Source organism: Hibiscus syriacus, unplaced genomic scaffold (genome assembly GCF_006381635.1).
Source record: "Hibiscus syriacus cultivar Baekdansim isolate YM2019G1 unplaced genomic scaffold, ASM638163v2 tig00110320_pilon, whole genome shotgun sequence".
Classification (NCBI taxonomy): domain Eukaryota; kingdom Viridiplantae; phylum Streptophyta; class Magnoliopsida; order Malvales; family Malvaceae; genus Hibiscus; species Hibiscus syriacus.
The window spans coordinates 51216-75729 of record NW_024062679.1 but is presented as its reverse complement, the minus strand read 5'-3'; the positions used below and the strand labels follow the sequence as shown (position 1 = coordinate 75729).

The following is a 24514-nucleotide window of genomic DNA, read 5'->3' as shown; positions in this document are numbered from 1 at the left end:
TTAAGTTTTAATAATTTTTTCTAATATATTATTATCACGAGACACAACGTGGTTTTACCATACGGAATTTGCATATTTATTAAGAAAAGTTTTAAAAATTTACTAAATTTCTAATTGTTAAAAAAATTAATAATATTTCAAAAAAGACAATTAGATGTAAAAATGTTAGACATGACGATCAACAACGGTTAGAGTTAATTGATGAAATCTTGAAATATATGAACATAATTGTATGTAAAAAAAATTAACGAGACCCGATTCTTTAAAAAGAAAGTAGATGTAAAAAATATATATAAAAACTTAATTATTATTTCAAAAGTTTGAGAATTTCATATATCTTGAAACTTATATTATATACCTATGCAATTATATTTCTAATTATATGATTGAATCGAGAATCAACGACTTAAGTTAGTTTTGTGATTTAAAATTTTATTTTACTCAAATTGAATCAATATTCTCCTGTTATTGTTCATTCAAAATTAAAATATAACTTTTTTTTGGGTTAAAATTTAGTTTTTATACTTTTATAATTAAATTTGGGGTAAATTATGATAATAGTCCATTTTATTTTTGGTCTGACCGACTTTGGTCACCAATTTAAAAATTAAGGGTACATAGTCGCTAACGTTATCGATTCGTTCGGTTTTAGTCCTAATGTTACCGATTCATTCAATTTTAGTCTCTCAGTCGTTAACTCTCATTCGATTTTAGTCCCTAAGCTATGTCACATATTTGTTGCGGATGAACTTAAATCAGACGGACCGATAATGTTAGAGATTATTTACCCTTAATTTTTAAATTGGTGACCAAAGTCGGACATACACTAAACAAATGGGACTATTTGCATGGTTTACCCTTAAATTTAAATAAAAATACAATTTACTTAAATCATATTAAAACAAGTACAGTTTTGAGCTTGGAGCAATCGTCAACCACTCCACCTAAAACTGGACATCCGGAGATCCATCTATCTACTTTTGGGTGTCTCTTTCCTTAAAAAAAAAATGCCAAATTGATGGTCTTTCACCTCCTTGGGTTTGAAACCAAAACCATGTCTTGGAATCACTTTCTTGCAATCTCCACCGCCACTAGCAAACAAAACAGAGGCCTTTGTTTTGTCTTTGTTAGGGCATGTTTGGCTTCTTGTAACCTTTGGGAACATGTTAAAGGTAAAAGATTAAAAATCCTTAAAACAGACCTGGCTTTTGATTCCTATCCACCTAATGCCAGGACAAGAACAAGCATGGCCGGTCTAATGAGTTTTAATGCCCTGAGCGATATAATAATTTTATGCCCCTATCCGAAAAAAAATTGTTGTTCGCTACAAGGGTCAGCCATTACAAACCAATAGACTCAAAATAAACACTCAACCATTACAAACCAAAATGGAAATCCATTCAGATAAGTACACTGTAAGATGCAAACCTTATTGCAATTGCCATCAACCAAGTATGGAGAAGATATTCCATGAGAGAGGTCATAAGTAGACAAAACATCTTTCAATGTGCTGCTTATGTTTTAGCTCATAAAAAATTAGCTAAAAGCTACAAAAGACCCGGAAGAAAGCTTGACAAGTAATCCTATCGAGCCCTACCAAGCGCAACCAACATGGAACAATCAAATTGTCATTTAACAGGCAGTGAAATATGAATATAAGCAAGAACGCACATAAAAAGATCAAAACTTTTCAGCTTCTGATATAAAGAATGAAGCTTTATGAGGTTAATAAAATATTGGTGATATCTGGGAACTTCTCTTTAATGGCGGCTTTGATTCCCGATCCAATCGATTCGGGACCTGTGTAGTTCACAACGCATTCCCCGCCATCAATGGAAAATACTTCAACGCTCCCACCGTAATTCTTGATAGTTGGTCTCAGTATATCAAGATGACGATTCACTGCCTGTTTACTCGCGAATTCCAAACAAATTTCAATTTAGATGAATAATCTTTGTTTTGTTATTTTCGACGAATCTCAAGTTTGGTATAGAAAATTCACCTCGACGGTTGTTTCCTTCACTACATCGTCGTACACTTGCCGGATTTCCTTGACTGCATCCCCAAAATTTTCTTTCAAAACCCTTTCGATCCCCATTTTCATGGTAGTTGTTGAGCTAGGGCAGCTCTCACATGCTCCTAAAACTCGATCAACTCTACATTAGCCAAAAGCACATGGATAATTAAATCATGAAACGAAGATAAAAAAGAGTGACCTAGGAGTTTGAGAGAGACGTCGCCGTCTTCGACGGACAAAATGTAACACCCCAACCCGTACTTGACCCGGATACGAGTCTGAGGTGTCACATTGACTTTTCAAACTTTGACTCTTGATAAAATTCAAAGAATTTTTAAAACATCTCATTAAAGTAAAAGAGGTTTAGTTACATAAACTGACCACAATAACCAAAATCAATCAGAGCATATTTAATTCAACCAATTAGTACATGCCAACTATACTCAAATAAACCAAAAACATTTAAATCCTCTATTTTCTGATCTGAAATTTTGTAAGGGAGGTGCTGACCTGTCTTACTCTTCTTCTCTTCTTTTCTTGCTTCTGTACCCTACGTGTGAAACAATCACACGCTAAGTCGAAGTGTAACCCCCCAAACCGATGCGGGTAGCCCGATCCGATTCGAGAAGTCACATTAGGGCCACCGGAGCGACCCACCGTAAAAATAGCGGAAATTTTAAAACTTTTTATCAGAACATGTAAACTTATAAAATCATTTATCACTATTTAAAAATAAAACAGATTTCCAAACTCGTATATAAAACAAAATACAATTACATGCCCCCTAATCACAAGTACCATACTCTGCAACCACGCCGGAAGAACTCCCTTACTGAAGTCGATAGATGCACTGGTACAATTGTTTTAACCTGAAAAGGTGAGTAATAGAGTGAGCTTTGGAAAGCTCAGTAATACAGAACTACCAGATGATGCTACATGACATGTAGATAAATGGAAAGCCATATCATTTCCTTATTGAATCATATGTATACCGGCTTGCAGAATAATTTGGGGTTCCCTTAGAAGTTCATCGAGTAGAAGCCATGAATCTCAGTTCATAAGAAACCTTTCAAAGTATGACATTTTCAGGAGATCGAATAGGATGTCTAGTGTGTTCCAACAGTATAATAAAATCATAATAGGTACAAATCATAGTCCAGTAAATCTCACAATTTCGTAAAAGAGTTTAACTTTTGAAAATCATAGTTTAAACCCTTTTCTGGTACACCATCAGTAGTTCCCAAAATATTTTCCATATAGCTTACTTTATGCACATAGCAAAAAGAAAGCCGACTTAAGGATAGGCTATGAAGCTTGTATCCTTAAGCCCAAGTCAATAAGTCCATATAGCTTACCCTAAGCACACAGCAAAGGAAAGCCGACCTAATGAAACATCTTGGGGCCCTCAAGAGTCACATTAGGCCCATTTAGCTTGATCAGAGCTATTCCATCGTAATTCAATTCCAAAATTCAATTGCACCGTGACATAAATTCCATAAATCCAAAAACATGGTAATCATATACCATTTCAAAACAAAAATTAGATAGCAGCCATATTCCATAAATTGTCACATTAAATTGGTGCATCCATAAAACAATAACCAATGAATTCGGTGTACCACATATTAAAACCAATAAAACAGTTCAGTAATAAGTAGGGAACACACTAGAGAATCCCAGTATTTCCAGAGGCCATTGTAGTTATCATTTTGGATAACATGAAACTTATGAAATTTGATCGAATTCCTGGAACAAGGTCCTATGAGGAGAATCGATTACTAACCGATCTAGCCAGACATTTAATATTGATACATTAGAATCCCACTATATTTTCGTGTGCTTTAGGAAAACGTTCAGGAACCTTTATACATAATAATTCTAAATTCAGATTTACTGCGAGTGATTCCATTACCCAAACAATCAGGGGTATTCAGGAATATACTTTAAATTCATAGGATTTCAGCCCAATTGAACCAAATGAGATATTCAGAATCTTTTCCATCTGCGTTACTTGTTTTTTTTTTTTTCAAACATGACCGAAGTGATTTTAGATGAAATATAGAATCGAAGATTCAAGTCATTTACAATCTACGACTATCGATCATATTATCAAACAACTCGAGTTACACAACTCTCAAACTGATGCATGTCAACAAGTCAATTCATTATCCTTCCAGTGTATTCACTCTTTAATACCATAGTGCAGATCCATAGATCATCCCCATAATCATCACTGAATAAATCTTCCAACGGTCTTTATTTCATTTCTACGTTTCAACAATATCAGGAAATACTGACGTACTTGATCCATGGCTCATAACCCATAATGACAATTCATCATGTAAGTTCAACAGTGTTTCCAAACTCATCAAATCACCTATTTAATCCTTACTCATTGATGTTACTTAGTTCGTTTGGTAAGCAAGTCTATCCCGATTACTTTAAAGTTTTCCAGAATAATTCAGACGTTTCTGAATTTCAAATACACGTTGTACTACATTTCATTTCAATTTATTCATATAATAAAGTTATTATGGTATTCGTGGTTGATTTGACTAACGACTACCCACTTATTAGTACTGTATGCTCTCTAGAGTTGAGCTGCGCCAAGTACTTCCAGAATTATCATCGATCCAAATTTGAGCAGATGAACAAACATTCAAGTGATACTTATATCATTCAGGTAATGATATAGTACTAACGTTGGTTAATCACTTAAGTTGCGTTTCACAACTTTTACTGGTAGCACAACATCCATGTTTATTTGGATTTCTTAATTAATCCAAGACATTTACTTATTCTAGGTCATAAGGGCATTTTGGTCATTTTGGTGCTTAACATTTTTTTCTATTCATTTCAAAGCTTGAGTATATCCATTCATTCCTGAGCTTGGTGACATTCTTGAGTTATTTCCATTCCAGGGGTAATTTGGTCATTTTATAATTCTAGAATATTTCAATCATTTCCTTCCATCCGGTCTTATTATTTAATTCAATCTTATCATTTACTTCAGTCCTTTCGAACAATTATGTCAGCAGAATACCTCCAATAAATTACTCTTCAAGTATTTACTCCTTATTCGAATATTTTCGGGTCAAGTGTCTTCTCAGATTTTACAAACGGAATATTATAAATTTTTCTGTACAAAGACAGGATCTTAACAATTAAATTCGTACTTAATCGAGTTAAGTACAAATCCTCAAAGTACTCTCTCATTCAGGGTCAATTCAGACTATTTTATCTCTCAAGGGCATTTTCGTAATTTCTTAACCAAATAATTTCAATATTAGCACTTAACGAAAATAATTATAATTTAGAGATCCTATGATCAATTGCTTTCCCGAACATTCTTTGATTTTGAAATGATTCCTTCACAAACTCTCATAATTTTTCATCCAAGTATCTTTAACATTTAACCCTTGATGATATAAAATATAACTTACAAATCCAGAGCTGATTTCTTTATCACCAATCACAAACTTGTAATTTAATTCTAACAATTATCAATCTCTTATCTTAGTCATTCGATCCGTATTCAGTTACAGAATTTCTACCACATTCATATCGAGTGAATAAATTATTCAACTCCACAAAAGTGACCAACATTATCTTATTCATGCATTTACCCATATCAACATGTTCCATAAAGCATAAAGAGGTAGTAAAGTATTACCTCGATTTCCGTGCAATACCGATCGACCATAAAAATTCCATTCGAATGCCTTTGATCTTCAATTCAACTTCAAATAATTCCTCAGATAAATATCAACATAAATTATATCAGAAACGGAGCTTAATTGCAATAAACGGATCGAATCGGGTGATAAATTAGTCAAAAATAGCTTACCGGGTTCGAATTTGGCGAAACCGACTTCGGATTCGGATTCAAGACGTCGAAAGCATAAAGTATGACTTTTCGAAAATTTGGAATTTTCGGTCAAAATCAAAGTCAACGGGTTTGACCGGCAATATCGAGGCCTTCGGGTCCGAATTTTGGAAAACGGATTACGGAATCGGATTTGGAACGTCGAAAACTATCAAGATAGGTATACTCGGTCGAAGTCAAAGGTCGTTTAATGCCCGGTCAAAGCTGGTCACGTTTTGGTTAACTGTAGTCAACGTCAGTCAACGGTGGTCAACAGTAAACGGCTCGATCTAGGCGGCTCGGCTTGGCTCAGCTCAAACGGCTCGGCTCAGCTCAAACGGCTCGGCTCAAACGGCTCGGCTCAGCTCAAGCGGCTCGGCTCAAACGGCTCCTCAGGCTTCCAGACGAAGCCCATTCTCAGGTGGTGGCGCGTGCGGCGCGTGAACAGTAACCCCGTGTCGGAAAATTCCCGGAAAAATTCCTAAAAATTATTTTAAGCGATTTTGAGGCACTTACAAAGATCGGTTCACAATTTGAACGGCGGAGAGCTCGATTCCAAAACGTCGGAAACTTTGATCGCTTCACCTCCTCACGCGCCGCCGTCGACGGAGACCAAGGATGACACCGACAGACTCGGAACGATGCAAGGAACGCAATGGTGCGGGAGGTGTCGTAAACGGATTACCCGATCATCGTGAATAGATGAAAAACCAACTAAAATCGAGTTATTACCGACGATACTTTCGACTGAAATTAATGACGAACGACAATGATTCACGACGAAAGGTTTGAGGGGTTTTGTTCCTCGATTGACAACGAACACGATGGTGGTTTCGGTTCGTCGATCGGAGGTCGGACGGCGAGTAGATCGGAGTTGAAAAAGAGGTTGAGGGGAAGAGGAAAACTGGAATTTTCCAGAAAAATATGCGTCTGATGGGGTTTATAATATCTCAAAAAGAAAAATGGGTAAACCATAAGTTTAGCCACTGAATTTTCTGCACTTTATAACATGGTCTTCCAACTTTGAAATTTTGCAATTTAATCCTCATTTTCTTCCAAAATACCAATTAAATTTACCATATTATAATTTCTTAAAATTTAGCCCCTAAATTGGGGTGTTACAATTCTCCCCTCCTTAAAAGAATTTCGCCCTCGAAATTCATTAATGTCACATAATTGTAGAAATGAAACTTTATCAACTCTTCCAAATCTTCGAGTAGCTTTTTATAGAAATACGGATTCTCCACTAATCCTTAACCAGTTGAGTATACATTCTTATCAGAAATCTTCCTCATTTCAATAAAAGAATCTGAACGAAAATTTTCTCGAGTAATCAATCTCTTCAGAATTCTCCCTCAGTCCAAGTAAGTAATCAAAACAACTTTATCCTTGTGAAATCAATTCAGCCTTGGTTACGTGAATAGGCTCATAGAGCAGCAACATAACTCAATTTTATTTCTGGAGTCGAGTCAGAATTTCTCAGATGAATAACTCTCACATGGCTAAGGTACTTTACTGCGTTAAGACAGATGTTACTGGTATTCCTTTTTGTACAAGTATAGCCTTAACGGATAGAAACTTCGGTTTATTCGTTACAGATAAGGACTCAGCCCAGGAGTTCCGGCTCAGAGAGGTATGATTGCAGTCTAGGGGCATGTACTGATCAGACATATTTTGACATTCGACCGGCCGGTCTATCTTGAAAAATTTTGACTTAAACCATAGCTCTGATACCACTAAATGTAACCCCCCAAACCGATGCGGGTAGCCCGATCCGATTCGAGAAGTCACATTAGGGCCACCGGAGCGACCCACCGTAAAAATAGCGGAAATTTTAAAACTTTTTATCAGAACATGTAAACTTATAAAATCATTTATCACTATTTAAAAATAAAACAGATTTCCAAACTCGTATATAAAACAAAATACAATTACATGCCCCCTAATCACAAGTACCATACTCTGCAACCACGCCGGAAGAACTCCCTTACTGAAGTCGATAGATGCACTGGTACAATTGTTTTAACCTGAAAAGGTGAGTAATAGAGTGAGCTTTGGAAAGCTCAGTAATACAGAACTACCAGATGATGCTACATGACATGTAGATAAATGGAAAGCCATATCATTTCCTTATTGAATCATATGTATACCAGCTTGCAGAATAATTTGGGGTTCCCTTAGAAGTTCATCGAGTAGAAGCCATGAATCTCAGTTCATAAGAAACCTTTCAAAGTATGACATTTTCAGGAGATCGAATAGGATGTCTAGTGTGTTCCAACAGTATAATAAAATCATAATAGGTACAAATCATAGTCCAGTAAATCTCACAATTTCGTAAAAGAGTTTAACTTTTGAAAATCATAGTTTAAACCCTTTTCTGGTACACCATCAGTAGTTCCCAAAATTATTTTCCATATAGCTTACTTTATGCACATAGCAAAAGAAAGCCGACTTAAGGATAGGCTATGAAGCTTGTATCCTTAAGCCCAAGTCAATAAGTCCATATAGCTTACCCTAAGCACACAGCAAAGGAAAGCCGACCTAATGAAACATCTTGGGGCCCTCAAGAGTCACATTAGGCCCATTTAGCTTGATCAGAGCTATTCCATCGTAATTCAATTCCAAAATTCAATTGCACCGTGACATAAATTCCATAAATCCAAAAACATGGTAATCATATACCATTTCAAAACAAAAATTAGATAGCAGCCATATTCCATAAATTGTCACATTAAATTGGTGCATCCATAAAACAATAACCAATGAATTCGGTGTACCACATATTAAAACCAATAAACAGTTCAGTAATAAGTAGGGAACACACTAGAGAATCCCAGTATTTCCAGAGGCCATTGTAGTTATCATTTTGGATAACATGAAACTTATGAAATTTGATCGAATTCCTGGAACAAGGTCCTATTGAGGAGAATCGATTACTAACCGATCTAGCCAGACATTAATATTGATACATTAGAATCCCACTATATTTTCGTGTGCTTTAGGAAAACGTTCAGGAACCTTTATACATAATAATTCTAAATTCAGATTTACTGCGAGTGATTCCATTACCCAAACAATCAGGGGTATTCAGGAATATACTTTAAATTCATAGGATTTCAGCCCAATTGAACCAAATGAGATATTCAGAATCTTTTCCATCTGCGTTACTTGTTTTTTTTTTTTTTTCAAACATGACCGAAGTGATTTTAGATGAAATATAGAATCGAAGATTCAAGTCATTTACAATCTATGACTATCGATCATATTATCAAACAACTCGAGTTACACAACTCTCAAACTGATGCATGTCAACAAGTCAATTCATTATCCTTCCAGTGTATTCACTCTTTAATACCATAGTGCAGATCCATAGATCATCCCCATAATCATCACTGAATAAATCTTCCAACGGTCTTTATTTCATTTCTACGTTTCAACAATATCAGGAAATACTGACGTACTTGATCCATGGCTCATAACCCATAATGACAATTCATCATGTAAGTTCAACAGTGTTTCCAAACTCATCAAATCACCTATTTAATCCTTACTCATTGATGTTACTTAGTTCGTTTGGTAAGCAAGTCTATCCCGATTACTTTAAAGTTTTCCAGAATAATTCAGACGTTTCTGAATTTCAAATACACGTTGTACTACATTTCATTTCAATTTATTCATATAATAAAGTTATTATGGTATTCGTGGTTGATTTGACTAACGACTACCCACTTATTAGTACTGTATGCTCTCTAGAGTTGAGCTTTGCCAAGTACTTCCAGAATTATCATCGATCCAAATTTGAGCAGATGAACAAACATTCAAGTGATACTTATATCATTCAGGTAATGATATAGTACTAACGTTGGTTAATCACTTAAGTTGCGTTTCACAACTTTTACTGGTAGCACAACATCCATGTTTATTTGGATTTCTTAATTAATCCAAGACATTTACTTATTCTAGGTCATAAGGGCATTTTGGTCATTTTGGTGCTTAACATTTTTTCTATTCATTTCAAAGCTTGAGTATATCCATTCATTCCTGAGCTTGGTGACATTCTTGAGTTATTTCCATTCCAGGGGTAATTTGGTCATTTTATAATTCTAGAATATTTCAATCATTTCCTTCCATCCGGTCTTATTATTTAATTCAATCTTATCATTTACTTCAGTCCTTTCGAACAATTATGTCAGCAGAATACCTCCAATAAATTACTCTTCAAGTATTTACTCCTTATTCGAATATTTTCGGGTCAAGTGTCTTCTCAGATTTTACAAACGGAATATTATAAATTTTTCTGTACAAAGACAGGATCTTAACAATTAAATTCGTACTTAATCGAGTTAAGTACAAATCCTCAAAGTACTCTCTCATTCAGGGTCAATTCAGACTATTTTATCTCTCAAGGGCATTTTCGTAATTTCTTAACCAAATAATTTCAATATTAGCACTTAACGAAAATAATTATAATTTAGAGATCCTATGATCAATTGCTTTCCCGAACATTCTTTGATTTTGAAATGATTCCTTCACAAACTCTCATAATTTTTCATCCAAGTATCTTTAACATTTAACCCTTGATGATATAAAATATAACTTACAAATCCAGAGCTGATTTCTTTATCACCAATCACAAACTTGTAATTTAATTCTAACAATTATCAATCTCTTATCTTAGTCATTCGATCCGTATTCAGTTACAGAATTTCTACCACATTCATATCGAGTGAATAAATTATTCAACTCCACAAAAGTGACCAACATTATCTTATTCATGCATTTACCCATATCAACATGTTCCATAAAGCATAAAGAGGTAGTAAAGTATTACCTCGATTTCCGTGCAATACCGATCGACCATAAAAATTCCATTCGAATGCCTTTGATCTTCAATTCAACTTCAAATAATTCCTCAGATAAATATCAACATAAATTATATCAGAAACGGAGCTTAATTGCAATAAACGGATCGAATCGGGTGATAAATTAGTCAAAAATAGCTTACCGGGTTCGAATTTGGCGAAACCGACTTCGGATTCGGATTCAAGACGTCGAAAGCATAAAGTATGACTTTTCGAAAATTTGGAATTTTCGGTCAAAATCAAAGTCAACGGGTTTGACCGGCAATATCGAGGCCTTCGGGTCCGAATTTTGGAAAACGGATTACGGAATCGGATTTGGAACGTCGAAAACTATCAAGATAGGTATACTCGGTCGAAGTCAAAGGTCGTTTAATGCCCGGTCAAAGCTGGTCAACGTTTTGGTTAACTGTAGTCAACGTCAGTCAACGGTGGTCAACAGTAAACGGCTCGATCTAGGCGGCTCGGCTTGGCTCAGCTCAAACGGCTCGGCTCAGCTCAAACGGCTCGGCTCAAACGGCTCGGCTCAGCTCAAGCGGCTCGGCTCAAACGGCTCCTCAGGCTTCCAGACGAAGCCCATTCTCAGGTGGTGGCGCGTGCGGCGCGTGAACAGTAACCCCGTGTCGGAAAATTCCCGGAAAAATTCCTAAAAATTATTTTAAGCGATTTTGAGGCACTTACAAAGATCGGTTCACAATTTGAACGGCGGAGAGCTCGATTCCAAAACGTCGGAAACTTTGATCGCTTCACCTCCTCACGCGCCGCCGTCGACGGAGACCAAGGATGACACCGACAGACTCGGAACGATGCAAGGAACGCAATGGTGCGGGAGGTGTCGTAAACGGATTACCCGATCATCGTGAATAGATGAAAAACCAACTAAAATCGAGTTATTACCGACGATACTTTCGACTGAAATTAATGACGAACGACAATGATTCACGACGAAAGGTTTGAGGGGTTTTGTTCCTCGATTGACAACGAACACGATGGTGGTTTCGGTTCGTCGATCGGAGGTCGGACGGCGAGTAGATCGGAGTTGAAAAAGAGGTTGAGGGGAAGAGGAAAACTGGAATTTTCCAGAAAAATATGCGTCTGATGGGGGTTTATAATATCTCAAAAAGAAAAATGGGTAAACCATAAGTTTAGCCACTGAATTTTCTGCACTTTATAACATGGTCTTCCAACTTTGAAATTTTGCAATTTAATCCTCATTTTCTTCCAAAATACCAATTAAATTTACCATATTATAATTTCTTAAAATTTAGCCCCTAAATTGGGGTGTTACACGAAGACTTAGTGAGGCATAAAAACTTATAATGCACTTTATAACATATATCAATACATGCATGTTATGTTTTATCATGTTATACCAAATTACATGATTTCCTCGTATCATATAAAATCATATCAGATTAATTACAGTAAATACATACATACACATAACTCATCATTAACAGTTTATCATGTAATCACATACTTTTATGCTTAACCTTTTCAATCAAACACTATACACACACAACATCATATCATTTCTATAACATTTATCATATCACTAACATATATTTGTTTATATCTCTTGATTAGCCCATGTACATATGTGAGAACTATAGATATGTGAGTTTATGGAGGTTGTGCACTAATGTTGTCACCACAACTCATATAAATGCACCGAAGTGCCACATAGAATTGCACCGTAGTGCCATATAATAATGTCCATAAGGACCACATATCATTCCTTAAGAATCATATACATATACTAGGGATCAAGTATGTGTCTCACCAGACTTCACACATGTTCCAAATAATACATATATGTCTTGAAGGACCACATATCATTCCTTAAGAATCATATACATATACTAGGGATCAAGTATGTGTCTCACCATACTTCACACATGTTCCAAAGAATACATATATGTCCCGAAGGACCACATAGACCCTCAACTCTTGGCATGCCAACTATACCCCTAGCTCTCATGAAACATAACATGGGCATTGTCATTTATATCATTTCATATTCACACATGCATATTAATTATCTTTTATCACATGTCTGATCTCTTATAATCATGTAATCACATAGCTCATGTCATTTCTTGTAAAATCACATATATCATGTAATACATATAACTTATACACTTTCTCATATGTTCACATGGTTCACATCACATGAATCATATCTTTTCATATAGTTTATGCTTTATTCTCTTATATTCCCATACATGTAATACATATCAAGCATGGTTACACAACTCCTTTCGATATAACTTGCATGTACCTATATTCTTTTTCATATACTCACATAGTCTTATAATATAATATTTCATATAACCTCATGAAACAACTCACATGGATACATACTCAAATACTCATAGTTACATATCACTTAAATTATTCATATTTACCTAATCCATGGTCATATAGCTTTTATCACCAAGTCACTTATCTAATATCTTATTCTCATATGTTCATATTAATCATATAACACATAAGTTTTATTGCATATTTATATCACATTCCTACATCACTAATTCATAATATAATTTACATCATATCATCTACCTTATTCTGTATTTCTTAGTATAAACTTACATTACCTAACCTACATTATACTTATAAACCTGAATATATTACTTCTATTATTTCTTTTATGTACAATTTAATTTATTTACTTAATTCAATTCCGTACAACTCCTATAATCATTTCATATCACTCCATAGCTTCTATTATACAACTAATGTATCATAATTTTATTTAAGCATATGAATCTTTCTCCTCTATCTTATCTTATATGCTCATAGTATCACTGAAGTTCAAGTCTCCTAGTTAATATATTATTTATGTAACCTTTGCTTACTTAGTCCAATCTCTTATCTTCCCTTTTTATCGATCTTACTTGTCAATGATTCCGGAACGGCTCTGAATCTACATAATTATACATTTTAAGACAATTATTAGATATCTACACCTTGTAATTTGATACTAGCAACTTAAACGAACTTATTAAACCAATATTTACAATTTTCCTTTAGGGGGAATCGGTTCCCTCCTGTGGGGGTATCGGTTCCCCCTTGACATTCTGTAAATTCTGGTTCGTTTGAGGGGGTATCGGTTCCCCTTGAATGGGTACCGATTCCCCTTGCCCAGAAATCACATTTTGAGCTCGAAAATCACTTCATTTTCAGCTCAACACTTCATACTTCACTCCCTTTAATATTCCTAACTTTCATACACATACTTAAACCAATAAATTTTCATTCAATATCTCTTCAACTTAAAAATTCACTCTTCCACATAGCATTCAAGAATCATACCAATTTTTCCATGTTATCCAAAATTGATTCTAACACTTATAACTTCTTACTCTTCCATATGACAAGTCAAATTCAACTTCAAAATCTATTAACTCCTTCTATTTCATTAATTCACTTAAAAACTCTTCATATTTAATCCTTCATAACTCATCCATTTTGAAGTTTCAACCTACTTTAATCTCTAAATAATCTTTCTTAGCACCCCAAGAATCAAAACTAAGCTTAAAACTCAATAATTAACCAACTGAAATTAAACTTACCTTTGCCATGGAGCTTACGGGAAGAGAGGAGGAAGGAGATGACCCAAGCTCCAGATCTTTCTTTTCTTCTCACCCTTTCCACGTTTTTATCACCTTAAAAGAAAGATAAAAATCTTTCTGGTCAAATGACCATTTTACCCTTAATTTCCTTTAATAATTACTAAATAACCTTCATCATATATTTCCAATAATCATTAAATTATTTCATTCTTCTACGTTAGTCACCAAATTCTGAAACTTTTCAATTTAGTCACTAACCCGGTATTGCAGATGTTACACAAAATGTCGACGTTTCCACCATCGAAGATCAAGTAAGGCCTCACATCCTCGAGAACCAGGACCACGTTTTGAGTGGTGAGCTCGAACTACTTCGACGAGTACAACCCGAGAGACAAGCCGGTGGCCGCGCCTGGGCCGGGGCTCGACGCTTTTACGACCGTTTTTAGTTAGATTCTTCCCGGAGGGACCCGTCTGCGTTGATTTAGGGATGAGTATAGAGGCACAACAATACCTGAAATTACCTTTGTGGCTACAAGGAACTTAGCAAAACTGATGCCCCTATATGTTGCCCTGGGCCGTCGCCCATCTGGCACATGTATTGGGCCGGCCCTGAGAACAAGTATCAAGTTTGTGTAATTTTTATTATTTGCAGGTTAGAATATAAAATATATGTTCTTCTTTGGGTTAAAATAGATTTATTTTACTTATTTTTAGTGCATTGACATTGAAATATCAAAAGAGTTGAAAGAAGTTAAAAGGTCGAGACTCTTATTTATCAAACTAGTCGATATTGTAGGTGTGAATGTATAGATTTTTGTTTCTAAAATAAATATATTTTTTCTATGAAAAGAGAGCTTTTAAAAAGTTAGAACATCAAAGGTGATTTAATACATTACAATCCTCATAAAGGGTCGATAGTGTATCCACAGGAGGTTTTGTAAAGACTTGATTCTCGACGACACACATTACGTTCCTCATAAAAGGTTAATATTGTGGGGGCAGTTTGATACTATTACTTTTCAATTGTAAAAAGTTACTTTTAAAATAGTTCTTGAAAATTGAAATTTAAAATTTAATTGTTTGTAATTGATGTTAAAAATAATTTTGAAAAAAATAAAATATTCATTTTAAACATTATATTGTAAATAGAAAATATAATATTCTAATTATATTTATATTTATTTAAAATAAAATAATTATATACTCAATATAAATATTATAAAAATATATATTATTTTGTATTCAATGGAAAAGGGGAGAAAATAAGGAATGTAAAAGAGAAAAACTAAGGAGAAAAAGAAAAGGCTCAATTTTTGATAAATTCCATTTTCCACTCAAAGAAGCCAGAGGGAGTGACAACAACAAATCATGAAACGACAAAACCCTCCTTCACCCAGTGTTGTCGACAACGTTGCAATGACCAAAACCAAGCCTTTTCCATAACTCTGAGCTGAGAGCTTTTAATTCGGATTCTCAAACCCCAGTTTTTACTCTCTCTAGCTAGTCAAAAAAAAAAAAACCCCCAGAAAGTTGAATTATAGCTTCAAATCTTAGGAGGTTTTATGTGTTTTGATTTGGGTTTTTGATCAGCTGCAAAACCCAGTAAGGATTTGGCTTAACTCTTCTTTATTTACTCAGCTGCTCTATTTGTATCTTTCTTTCTTTTTGGATGAATTTTGTGTACTTAGAGTTGTAAATCTGAAATCTTGCATAAAAGTTTGATTTTTGTTTAATACTAAGATTAGACCAGAGCTTTTTGTTTAGTGTTGCTTATTATATAAAATAAAAAAGCTTAGAACTTTGTATGTTAATGGTGCCAATGTCCCAAGACGAATCATTGCCTGTAACATCATCACCTCTCCAAGTTTTCTCCATGATGTCACTCTCACCTAACTTAGGATCACCATATCCCTGGCTTAGAGAGCTTAAATTTTGATCCATTTGTTGCTTACTTGTGCTAATCATGTGGCAAATGGTAGTCTCGAGAATGCGAATATCGCTTTCGAGCAAATATCCCAACTAGCTTCTCCTGATGGCGATACGATGCAGCGGATCGCTGCCTACTTCACCTAGGCGCTTGCGGATCGAATCCTTAAAGCCTGGCCTGGTCTTCACAAGGCCCTTAATTCCACTAGGGTAACTTTGGTTTTGGAAGAAGTCCTTGTCCGAAAACTGTTTTTTGAGATGTTCCCCTTTTTGAAGGTGTCCTTCGTTCTTACTAACCAAGCTATAATCGAAGTGATGGAAGGCGAGAAGATGGTTCACGTGATTGATCTCAATGCAGCTGAGCCTGTGCAATGGATTGCACTTATTCAGGCTTTGAGTGCGAGGCCGGAAGGGCCACCGCATTTGAGGATCACGGGGATTCATCAACAGAAAGAAGTGTTGGATCAAATGGCTCATAGATTGATTGAAGAGGCTGAGAAATTGGACATCCCATTTCAGTTCAATCCCATCGTTAGCAAATTAGAGGATCTTGACATCGAGAAACTGCATGTTAAAACCGGGGAGGCTCTGGCAATCAGCTCTGTTCTTCAACTGCATTCCCTTTTGGCATCTGACGATGAACTCGTGCAGAAGAAATTGCCATTAGGATCGAAGAGCTTGGATGGAATTCACTTGCAAAGAGCCCTCCAAATGAACCAGGGCACCTTAGGAGAGTTGCTCGAGAAAGATGCGGTTAATGCATATAGCCCTAGCCCGGATTCCGCCTCATCATCACCACTGTATTCAATGGCTTCGGCAAAGGTAGATGGCTTTCTTAATGCACTGTGGGGTTTGTCTCCTAAACTCATGGTCGTAACAGAACAAGATTCTAATCATAATGGAACTACTCTAATGGAAAGGCTATTAGAATCCCTTTACTCGTATGCAGCCTTGTTCGATTGTTTGGAGTCTACTGTCTCGAGAGCATAATTGGAGAGACTTAAACTTGAAAAGATGCATTTCGGAAATGAAATAAAGAACATAATATCCTGTGAGGGAGCTGAGAGGAAGGAGAGACATGAAAAGCTGAAGAAGTGGATTCAAAGGCTCGATTTGGCCGGCTTCGGAAACGTTCCATTGAGTTACTACGGCATGTTGCAGGCGAGGAGATTGCTGCAGGGTTATAACTGTGACGGGTATAAAATGAAAGAAGAGAACGGATGCGTTGTGATTGGCTGGCAAGATAGACCGCTGTTCTCGGTGTCAGCTTGGAGGTGTAGAAAGTAGTAAACCATGAAAAGATGTAGAATTTCCTTGTGTATGAGCTTTTACTTTCAGCTTATCAAATGGATTTTGTTCATCTTTTAGTGCGTAATAGCTATAGTTTAGCCTCACCAACGGAACCGCGTAGGCCCTTGTTTTCTCGAGCGAATGACAAAAACACATCGAATGCATATATCAGTTTGTGGCACACCAAACGACACCGTTTGCTTATTAAATTAATTGGATCCAGGTCAGTTCCATGTCCAATTTAATAGTAATTGAAATTATATTTGTTTTTTTTATATCTTGTATGCCCAATTTTTTCTTTCATGATCGAAGTTATGTATGCCCTGCCCTCCCTTGTAAAAAAGTCGTCTTTCGGCGATTCAACCAATAAATTCAGCTAGAATATTTGTCACGAATAACATTCCTTCGAATTATACTTAAAATTGATTGCCAAAGCATATTTTGGTCGGCCGTGAAGCCTTGCAGACGATGGAGATAAAAAGAATATTGGTTGTGGTTGAAACGATGAACAAGTTCCGGCTCGATAATGGTTATGCAATCCGTGCGATAATTCCAACCATTGCACTTGAGACCTTTTTCGTGTTGTATCATTGTTAACTTTCGAACACATATATATATATATCAACATTTCAATTCAAGGCTCGCCTACCTCACATATCTAAACTTCCAGAGCTGCTTTACAACCTTCAATGGCGCTCCACTCCCGTCTCATCTTCATCGTTTTACTCAAAGTATGCCCTTCAACATCTTTTCTTCTCTATTATATGTAGATGCTCTTTCGATACTTTATCAACAACTATTGAAAAATTCGGAGTTAAAGAGCGTTTCATATGACTGAATAGACACACTCAGTTGGTAGAGCACAAGGTTCTTAATCTTGAGGTCGTGAGATCGAGTCTCACGGAAGGCATTTCATAATTCGGAGGTCTCTTACGGAAGCTGTTCTCAACCTGGTGTTGGGATAGTCTACTATCTTACCTCCCCCTTACCCCATACATATGGAAAAAAGGGACAGCAAAAAAAAAAAAACTAAATAGGAGGCAATGCCTTTGCCCCCTAAATTGGAATAATTACCTTTTAGTTCCCTAATAAATCATACAATTATTAATTTGTCCGACAAAAAATTGCACTTTAGCCACACACGAATTATAATTTGGTTTTTGAACAACTTAATTAAAATTTGTGGCACAGTTAGCAGTTGGAGGAAGCCATGCAACTGGGACAAAAGAGGAGCTTCATTGGATGTCAGTGTTTCCACACACTCCACTGCCCAAAGTTCTACATGACATTCTCCCAATACCTGGTTTGTTTTCATTATCAACTCTTTTTCCATTTTCTTATTCTCAATTTGTTCCAAGCCCATCAAGCTAAGCATAGCATAAAAGGTAAATAAGTAAATTTTTTTAACACAAGGTAAATAGAATTTTGTGATCTCATAAAAATTCTAATTTTATAAATTAAATTATATAATAATTTATTAATTATTAATTGATTCGAATTTTAATATTGCAAACGAAGAAAACTAAATTAGGGATCGTTTCCGTACTAAGCCTGTACAAATTCGAATATCCAACCTATTGAAAACCATTCTTTAAAAGAACAAATAGATGAATCAATGGTTAACTATCAATACATGAATTAATTAACCCACGTATTTATGAACAAATCATGTATACAGGTAGAAGCATGGTGTACAGTTCAGAGTTTGGTGCTTACTGGGACGGAGATGATTCAGACAAAAAACCAAATACCAAGGATTCTCCCGACAGCAAAGGAATCAATGATCCTGAATTTGGTGCTTATGGGTACGATGATTCATACGCAAAATCCAACACTAAGGATTCACCCGACAATAAAGGAATCAATGATCCTGAATTTGGTAATTATGCGTACGATGATTCATACGCAAAACCCAAAACTGAAGATAATTCAGACAAAAATTCCAACACCGAGGATTCTTTAGTAAACAAAGGAGTGAACGATCCTGGATTTGGTGATTTTGGGTATCAGTACACAAAATCCAAAAGTGAAGATGATTTAGATTCTGGATTTGGTGATTTTGGATATCAATACACAAAATCCAAAACTCAGTATAATTCAAACAAAGGATACGACACTGAGAAATTGCCCGTAAACAGAAAAGCTTTACGAGGCCATGAAAATACAGCAATAAAGGAGACCATTTATTTCTTTCAAGAGACTCTTCTTCCTGGCACGAAAGTAAACCTACCAAGAATCCTACAGAAGAGTCCCATGGCCACATTCTTGCCTCGGCAAATTGAGGAATCACTGGCGCCGATGTCGAACGACAAATTACCTGAGATCTTAAACAACTTCTCGTTGAAAGCCGAATCAAAGGGTGCGGTTTACGTGGAAGTAGCGGTGAAGAATTGCGAAAGAGACGAAATGAAAGGCGAAGCCAAATACTGCGCTTCATCGCTAGAGTCCTTTGTGGATTTGGGTGTTTCGGTGCTGGGAAAAAACATCCGGTTGCTGTGGCATGAGCTTGCGGAAGAAACCAAGAACCCAATGTTTACAATCGGCCACGGAGTTGGACACATGGGAGGGAACAGTGTAGTTTGCCATAAGATGAAGTACCCATACGCGGTGTATTTATGCCACTCCATCGAGAAAACCGAGGTGTTTAAAGTTCCGTTGGTGAGCGAGGATGGGACAAAGGCTAACGCAATGGCGGTTTGTCACAAAGATACGTCGTTTTGGAGTCCTAATCATTTGGCCTTTAAGATTCTTAAGATTAAGCCAGGAACTGTCCCCATTTGCCATTTCCTTGGCCGTGATACCCTCGTCTGGATTCCCAACTGAGCTATTGAAATTTAGTGCACTTGTGTCTTGGTATTGCAATAAGTGTGTCTTGTTGGAGACCAAGTTTGATTTAAATTGAGCATGTAGATGAGGGTTAAAATAATTGATGTCTGAAAAATATGTTTTATCTTCATGGCTGAATTCCCCTCTATTTCTTGTTTCTGTGTATATTAATATATGTAACTGTGGTATTTATACTTTGTAAGATTGGTATCATACAATGTAACTGAATTATGTTGAAGTGGAGATAAAGTTGTAAGATTAAAATATATATAAAATATTTTAAAGTGTAAAATAATAATTTAGAAGTTGAATGCTGTATTCCTTCTAAAAGATACCTAGCGATAGAATGTACATTATCATCGTTTTTAAATTTCAAACGTTTTTTTACATGAGATTAATGCTCTCGTCTCTCCAAGGCGTAACATTATTTCTCAATTAATCTCACGATGTTTTCCATACGAATCATCGTGTGATTTTTTATTCTATTTATCTTACACTTTAAAATATTCGATGTGAAATCAGATAATCAAATAGTCATTCTAATATTATTTATCAAAATATCATTCTACTCTCGAAAAAAACATATCTTATAAAATGCATAGTAACAATACTTTTAAACTCAGGGCCTCCCTTAAAACCCTTTGAGGAATACCATTATACTATAATATTATTTATCAAAATATCATTATACTATAATAATTCTAATATATTTTATTCGAAAATAAGATAAAAATAAAAATACCTTTGAGGAATAATTAAAAAATAATATCAAAATTTAAAATTCTTAAAAATAGTTTATATAGCAAATCAACATTTTAAAAAAATAAATTCTAAACCCTTAAAACCTAATTTCTAATCTGTAAACTCTAATTCTTAATGTCTAATATCACTAATTCAATATTATTTGTAAAGCAGGGACCAAACGATTTTAGTGGTAAATGTTTTGTTGTTATTCATTGAGATCTCGATTTTAAGCACCATGAATGTTAGGGGTGTGAGCGTTCAATGTCAAATGATTGAGAGTTATCTTTAAACATATATTACCTTATATTTATCCTATATTAATAAAAAAATATTATTTGTGGAATTTTTTTAACTTTTATAGAATAATTTTATCTAAAAAATTAAAATTAAAATTAAAATAATAAGAAATAATTGATGATTATATTATATATATATATATATATATTTAAATTTATAAATAACAAACTATTCAAACACACTATAATTTAGTTTAATTTTTATTTTTCTGAAAATTTACCTAACTAACCTTATTTATAACTTATAAGGATGCTGGCCTGTTTGAGAAAAAATGCAGTTTATTTTGAGAATCTCGTTGTAGCGTTTTAACCATAATATCACCAAACACTGTTTTGTGAGTGACCGCCGTTTCCCCAAGAAAAAGCAAATAGTTTTCATCTTTTGCAACGAAAAAAAAAAAGGAATGAAAAGACGAGAGACCAAGCTTTGACTAGAACAATGGAAGCAAAGGTAGGGAAATTCTTCAAGTCGGTGACCAACTTCTTCTCCGGATCAGATCAGCTTCCTTGGTGCGATTCTGATATCATTGCGGTAAGTGCTTTGCTTATTTTTTTCCCCTTTTTTTTCTCTAACTGTCAGGTTTTTTCGAGATTTTTTTAATGATTGCCTTGCATTCTCTGGATTGAATTTTTATTAGATTTCTTGGTTTTGGAACCATTTTCAATATGTTTCGCGTTTCCCTCTCAAATTCGTTTTTCTCGGGGTGAAAGGCTTTTTCAATTTTAGAGTAATTTCATGTTAGCAAAAGCAATCGCGGTATATATAAATCTGTAGTTGTTTTTACTGTTAAATTTTTTAGATGAGCCTTGGCACCTTTTAGTACGAATCGTCTGGTTTCAGATGTCAAATCCCTTTTGAGAGACGAATCCGATTAAAAGAACGACGATGATCCTTACAACTGCTACTCTATTTGATTTACCCCAAGAATGCTAATTACAAGATAGATTACAGTATTATGTATATGAAATAAAGAGTAGCAGTTCTCTTCAAGAATCATCGTGTTCTTGAGATGCTATCAGTTAATGTTGTGGGCAGTTTGTAGCTTACCCATAAAAGGATCACAATTTGTTTTCATGGTTTTTAGACTATTTTGTGGTTTACCCTTTTTCTTATCTACTTCTGAGATTTCATTCTCAATATGAGGCATGTATATTCGTATTCACCACATCGAATTGTTTATAATATATATGCACGTATCTTTTTTCTCCTGCATGATGGATGATTAGATTTTAATTTCTGTCAATCTGGGATAATGTTTAAAACCTGAATTTGTACTTTGATGAGCTAGCACTGAATGCCCTGGCTTTGTGCACACTGGTAAGTATTATAGACATTGATTTGATCTTTTCATTTTTGTCTTTAAAATCATTATCAGGGATGCGAAAAGGAGGCTGCTGAGGCCGATAAAGGTTCTGAAGAGTTAAAAAATGAATGTCTCACACGACTTTCATGGGCACTTGTTCATTTGCGACGATGAGAAGATGTAGAACGTGGGATAGCTATGCTTGAAGGTCAAACCAAGTTTAAATCTCCTTTTCATCCCATCTACAAAAGTGGTTGCAAATTGCTGTTGAGATCAATTCCTGATTATTGTTTACCCGTCAGAGTATGTTAAAATATTTTTATTTGCAGCTTCATTGGCCAGCACTGCCTATCCAATGAAAATGCGAGAGAAGCTTTATCTTCTGGCTGTCGGACATTACCGAAAGGGCGACTATTCAAGGAGCAGGGAGCCTGTGGAGCAATGTTTGATGGTTGATATTTACTACCCTTAGTCACTAATGTTACTCTAGATATTACGGGATTTCTTATTGCTGCATTATTTTTCATTTGACACCTTCAATCTAAACATGGCAATCCTAATATGCATGTCATATCTTGTATTTTTTCCTGCATCACCTCTATAAACGTAAACATAATAGAAATTATTGAATGTGTCAAATTCTAAACACAAATATGATGCTTATTAAATATGCCGTGTTGTTTTTGTTATACTATCTTTGTATTTATTAAACATGTACAGTCCTTATCATGTGCAAAAGTATCAGGTCTACTTCAACCTATTTTCCTCCCCTGAAATGTGGGTTTTGTTGAAGATGATGTTTTCTTAGAGGTAAGTTATCTATGTAGAAACTTTGATCCTAGTCTATATATTTTGTAGACTATTTTACTTACATTCGGTATAAGTTTCGGATATTGGTATGTGTTTGATGTGGATTTGTTCTTTTTTTTTCTCACTCCTTCCATATATTTGGAAAATCCTTGAATGATTATATCCTCACACCTCTATTAGATCATGTGTCGGACATGGGTACTTAAAGTAAAAATGAAGAGTCAAAGCTACAAACTCTTTGAATTAAAATTGTAATTAGTTTGTCCACGTATAGAACCTGAATGGTTTTTCTTTGAATTTGGCAGATAGAACCTGAATGGAGGCAGGCACAAACTCTTTAGAAGGCAATTGAAGAGCGGATTACAAAAGGTAATTAAGCACTTATGATTAGGGTGCAAAGGAGACGCATATACTTGCAAGCTACTTGAGTTTCGTCCGGAAAAAAATTAATTTGATTAGCTCATTATTGAGCTGATCTTGGGGCTGAGTCATGGAAACAACCGAGTTATTTGAATATCATAATGGCTGATTCCAGTGTCTTGTGAGCTTAATCGAGGTTTCTTTGTTTTAGTTAATATTGAAAAAATCTAATGTTGAACCTGAATTCGAACACAGATAATCGAATTTGAATTGGAGCTCGAGTTATAGTTTAAAGTGTTGGGTTTTTATCTGTAGTTGAACACAAATAATATGAATGTTTTGGATGCAGATGGAGTGATTGGCATAGGCATTGCTGTTATTGCTGCTGGGCTGGTTGCTGGTGGCATCGTGGCTGCTCTTTCACGCAAGAACTAAAGTCCTCATCCCCATCCATCTCTGTCTTATGGATATGTTAGGAACAAATCTTGAAAAATATTTTCAGTGATAAAGAAGAAAAGAAATGCTACCTAAATACTATTCTCCCAAAAAGGATTAATAAAGGCTGCTTTCTTTTCATCATGTCTCCCAAAAAGCATGTATGTTGAATTTTGATTTCCCCCCCCCCCCAAATTTGTGTAG

General features: G+C 35.2%; 2 protein-coding genes and 2 pseudogenes across 2 annotated transcripts; 3 read left to right on the top strand and 1 right to left on the bottom strand.

Moving 5' to 3' along the window:
- Positions 1-1666: 1666 nt before the first annotated feature.
- Positions 1667-15285, bottom strand: LOC120117524 (nifU-like protein 1, chloroplastic). The gene is made up of 4 exons (XM_039137794.1): positions 15211-15285; positions 2217-2277; positions 2003-2139; positions 1667-1906 (listed from the first exon to the last, which is right to left on the bottom strand). Exons 1-4 carry the CDS (start codon positions 15283-15285, stop codon positions 1718-1720), a joined length of 462 nt encoding a protein of 153 aa, XP_038993725.1. The 3' UTR covers positions 1667-1717.
- A 313-nt stretch (positions 15286-15598) lies between these two features.
- Positions 15599-20893, top strand: LOC120117489 (annotated as a pseudogene).
- Positions 19222-20358, top strand: LOC120117523 (BURP domain protein RD22-like). The gene has a single exon (XM_039137793.1). It carries the CDS (start codon positions 19222-19224, stop codon positions 20356-20358), a length of 1137 nt encoding a protein of 378 aa, XP_038993724.1.
- Positions 20894-21765: 872 nt separating the features above from the next.
- On the top strand, positions 21766-24410 carry LOC120117490 (annotated as a pseudogene).
- Positions 24411-24514: the final 104 nt, after the last annotated feature.

Coding starts and splice junctions, on each gene's coding strand:
- LOC120117524 (XM_039137794.1), bottom strand. CDS start 15,285: ATGTGTGTCGTCGAGAATCAAGTCTTTACAAAACCTCCTGTGGATACA. Junction 2,140..2,216: donor CGTCTCTCTCAAACTCCTAG/GTCACTCTTTTT, acceptor ATCGAGTTTTAG/GAGCATGTGAGAGCTGCCCT. Junction 1,907..2,002: donor TGAAGGAAACAACCGTCGAG/GTGAATTTTCTA, acceptor GCGAGTAAACAG/GCAGTGAATCGTCATCTTGA.
- LOC120117523 (XM_039137793.1), top strand. CDS start 19,222: ATGGTGTACAGTTCAGAGTTTGGTGCTTACTGGGACGGAGATGATTCA.